General features: G+C 43.1%; 1 protein-coding gene across 2 annotated transcripts in view; it reads left to right on the forward strand.

Annotated features, from left to right (window-relative positions):
- Positions 1 to 3,703, forward strand: part of LOC105892766 (receptor activity-modifying protein 1-like) — a 6,696-nt gene extending 2,993 nt beyond the window's left edge. For both annotated transcript variants that reach the window (XM_031561063.2, XM_012819072.3), the window contains 4 exons: positions 613 to 684; positions 867 to 905; positions 1,537 to 1,690; positions 2,769 to 3,703. In XM_031561063.2, the coding sequence (XP_031416923.1) occupies positions 613 to 684; positions 867 to 905; positions 1,537 to 1,690; positions 2,769 to 3,015 (512 nt within the window). In that variant the 3' untranslated portion in view covers positions 3,016 to 3,703. The remainder of the gene's footprint in view (positions 1 to 612; positions 685 to 866; positions 906 to 1,536; positions 1,691 to 2,768) is intronic.
- Positions 3,704 to 4,377: the final 674 nt, after the last annotated feature.

Raw genomic sequence — 4,377 nt, forward strand, 5'->3', positions numbered from 1 at the left:
GATGATGATGCCCAGGCTCATGTTGATGATGATGCCCAGGCTCATGTTGATGATGACGCCCAGGCTCATGTTGATGATGACGCCCAGGCTCATGTTGATGATGACGCCCAGGCTCATGTTGATGATGACGCCCAGGCTCATGTTGATGATGACGCCCAAGCTCATGTTGATGATGACGTCCAGGCTCATGCTGATGATTCTCGTGTTGAGGGTGCCCAGGCTATACACTATGTAGTTTTGCGCTCCAGGTCCCAAACTCTGTGAAGATGTAGGAAAAGGGTTTACTACGTGACGTTGCAGAAAAATACATGTTAGCTAGCTATCCTTTAACGGTGCCAATTGTGCCGTTATTGGTGTTTGCATGACAAGTCTGGTGGCAGTTAGTTAGTCATCTCACTAATTTAATAAGACAAAAAAAATGACATAATACCTTTCAGTGGCGTCACAATTATGAAGTTCAGTTTGAGTAAGCAGCCTAATCAACTAATCAAATGGTTTTGATGGCAGCAAAAAGAATCATTGAGGCACCAATGAATCCATAGCAATGTGAACATGTGTCCAGCATTCTTTCAGGCCTTCTCACTTGACAACAATAAACTCTCTCTCTTTCAGAGACTCCCCATGCCCTGCCACACAGTCATAACAGCAACATGGTTCCTAACATCAATAAGACTCTACTGTTCAGTAAGTCTAAAAGCTCCAATACCAATACAAAATCTTTCACACAGTTGGCAGTGAAAAAAACACAACAATTTTATGAACTGTATAATGTGATTAATCCGCTTATGTCTGTCATAATTATGCATTTAACATTTTGGTGGAGAAAAAAAAGCTAGTAATTTAACATTTTATTTAATTTTTTTCAGACGACACTTTGGAAGGAAATGTGACCTATGAGGACAACGGTAACACAAACCATTACCCTATCACTGACCTGTTTCCCCTCAAATACCAGAAAAACCTGACTTTCATTTATCATTTAAGCAATATAGTACTCGTGCGAGTGGGGTAGATAAGGGATATTCCCACGGGTGGTGTTCGGCCATAGCCACGAGCCCGGAGGCCGAGTGGCGCAGGCAACAACACCCGTGGGAATATACCTTACCTACCCCACTCGCACGAGTACTATATTGCTTTTATAAAACAATTTTATAGTCAACCAATTAATATTTAAACACGAAGTTATTGATTAAAACATTTTTTATTTCACCATTGTTTCTCCGCAACAAAAATATAGTTCCATTGTCAACGTCTTTTGGAATTATAAGAACTTTGAATTAACGGTTATCGCTTAATTGTATCAACGCGCTATCCACAAGTTATTATTAGCTGTGAAAAGTCCGAGTTGGGATGTCCTGGGGTATTCCAACTCATGGAACGTCTCTCGTCCAATCAGAAACAGCTAAAGAATTCGATAGAACCCAATTGTTTTATAATTTTAAATAACTACCCATATGTATATGCCATTATGCAGCCATGTGTGAGGTACTGCATGTAAGCTTGTCACTGTCTCTTCAACCTGTCTTTATTCACCAGAGGCCTTTCAGGACCAGGAGGAGTACCACGTCCACTGGCACTGCAACACCTCCGAGCTGGAGTTCTACAGTGACGAGTTTTGTGGAGCTCAGTTTCACGTCCAGATGTCTGCTATCCCCAAGCAGAGATGGTGCGACTGGGAGGAGGTTATTAAGTGAGTGGCCAAAGGTCAAAGGCACGAGTGCAGAGCCTTGTTTGTGTTTACTCCTTACCTATTAGGAGCCTGGGTATGGCCTCTAAAGTGAGTTGGCTGTTCAGACGCAATACATAGCTGAAATGATACTCTTTGTCGAACTCCGCCACATAAAGTGATCACCAACGTGACTGCCATCAGGCCAGGCTGCTCAGGCAGTTCAGTATGCCTGGATTACAGGAGCATTGTCCACATTGATATAATAATTAAGACCTTTGTCAGGTTTTTAATGGCACACAGGACACACTGGAACACACACGTGCATATATGGAGGCGACACAGGACACACACACACACAAACACACGCAGGTAGGCCTGAGCTCGTGGTGAATTTATTTTCTGCTTTTTCCCATCCTGGACCGTCCTTCCTCAAGGACCCCCCAGGAGCAGTGGGCAGCTTGTAGCGCCCGGGGACCAAGTGAAGTGAACTGTCCATCTTTTGGTCAGGGATGGACATGTGTTCTGTTATTTTGCATGTTTTTTCTGTTGGGGTCCTTAGTGGAGGAAACCACTTGTGAACACGGGGAGAACATGCAAACTCCACACAGAAAGGCCCGGGAGAAAGCCCACCTGAGCACTGTGCACTCTGGGGAGGACCTGCCCCCCAGAGCCAACAGCGCCCCATGCAGGAATGCTATATGCTATATAGCATACTGTATGCATTAAAAACAAACAGACAGGCAAACAAACAAAGAAACAAACAATGATTTGCAAACTGCAGGATTACATAGGAATGAATATTGAAGCACACAAAGCTGAAATTGAGGACAGGCATCCAACTGCTCGAGTAAAGTTGTAACAACACACACACACACACACACACACACACACACACACACACACACACACACACACACACACACTCAGAATACATTGAAAATGTATATGTTCCCTCTACTGTAAGTCGCTTTGGATAATTATGCCAAATGAATGTAAATATTGTTGTGTGCTGCTGCTTCCTGTAGGACAGAGCAATGTGAATGAGGCTGAAGCTGAACACTATAACTTTTACAACCATCTTCTGCTGGTTTCCCTCCAGGCCCTACAACGTACTGAGCATATGCATGGAGTATGTGGCAGGCCAGCTCTCCTGTTACTACCCCAACCAGCAGACGCATGCGTACTTCATGGCCACGCACGAGAGCTACTTCTCCTCGTGCCCAGAGGAGGAGGAGGTTCTGTGGGATGCCCCGCCAGGGCTGGCGCTCGCACTCACACTCCTCCCTGTCAGCCTCCTCCCCGCCTTCGTCATCATGGCGGTCTGGAAGAACAGCGGCAGAGAGTAGCGTCCTGATGTGCTGCTGGGTTATCATGAAATGGTTAGGATAGGTATGGATAGATTAGGTAAGACACAGGTTGGTTAGGTAAGACACAGGTTGGTTAGTCTATGTATATGATATTTAAAGACACTATAAATGTAGTTATAGATAGGTTAGGTAAGACACGGGTTGGTTATAACATGTATATGATATTTAAATACACTATAAATGTGGGTGGGTATGTTGGGTGTGTGTAGGTTAGAAGGATACAGGTTGGTTATGTGTACGTATATGATATTTAAAGACACTACAAATATATATAATCAGATGTGAAGGAAATATTAGTTCTTGTCATCCTCATCCATCTCAGGCCATTGTGTTTGTGTCTGTGTGCGTGTGTGTGTGTGCATGTGTGCATGTGTGTGTGTGTGTGTGTGAATGTAATCCCTTTGAATGTGATCTGAATGTTGAACAATGCCGATCCTTCCCTTATAATGAAACCTTGGCTTGTTGCTGTTTTAATACATCTCCACCTTCCAAAAACCTGCATTCGCCTCGTTGGACACTCCCATTGTGGTAATCTGTGTTTGGGTGGGTTGTAGCATTTGAAAGTATGTACAGAACTATTTGTAATGGGACCATTATCTCCTGCTGCAGTCTAAACTGTTGTTTCCGTTTGCTTTCACGACAAATAAATGACAAATCAATTCTGAAAGAGGGACAAAGTAACCTATTTCTAGCTCGCAGGCACGCACACACATACACACACTCTCTCTCTATCTCTCTTAAAGTGTGCAAAGAAAACAGCCATAGATAAACATTACTTTCGCGCAACACAATAGAGTCAAGCAAGCAGGCTTTCCCCTTCAATGCAAATTATACTGAGTGGTGTATACTTGGGTCAGGCAACACTTCACACTCTCAACTCCCCGAAATGCGCTCACCCCCCTCCTGAGCCTAATGCTTTCACACAATGCTATCAGAATATCAGGAAATGAAACGATAGTTAAGTGGTGTTTTTGAAGGGAAACACATTCCGTAGGACAATAAGCAAACTTATCGCTTTCGACAAGAGAAGAATTCCGAACGGCACTTCGTGGATACAACAGCCCTGTGAGTTCCGGTGAGTGTTGTGGTTTCGTTTTCTGGAGAACAGCGCCACGCAGTGGTTGGTCAGTGATTCATGAGGACACTGGAGAAGTACAAATAAAAAGAAGTGATTAAAAATACATAGCTAATCTATAATTTATATATATATATATATATATATATATTCAGTAAAACACCAGATCATATACAGTATACCCCAATTAGAAAAAACAGTGATGTACATGTGATGCTTGTGTAATGTCATGAGAATTGAGAATGAGAAACAATGTTTACAGAAGA

Source organism: Clupea harengus, chromosome 23, assembly GCF_900700415.2.
Source record: "Clupea harengus chromosome 23, Ch_v2.0.2, whole genome shotgun sequence".
Taxonomy (NCBI): domain Eukaryota; kingdom Metazoa; phylum Chordata; class Actinopteri; order Clupeiformes; family Clupeidae; genus Clupea; species Clupea harengus.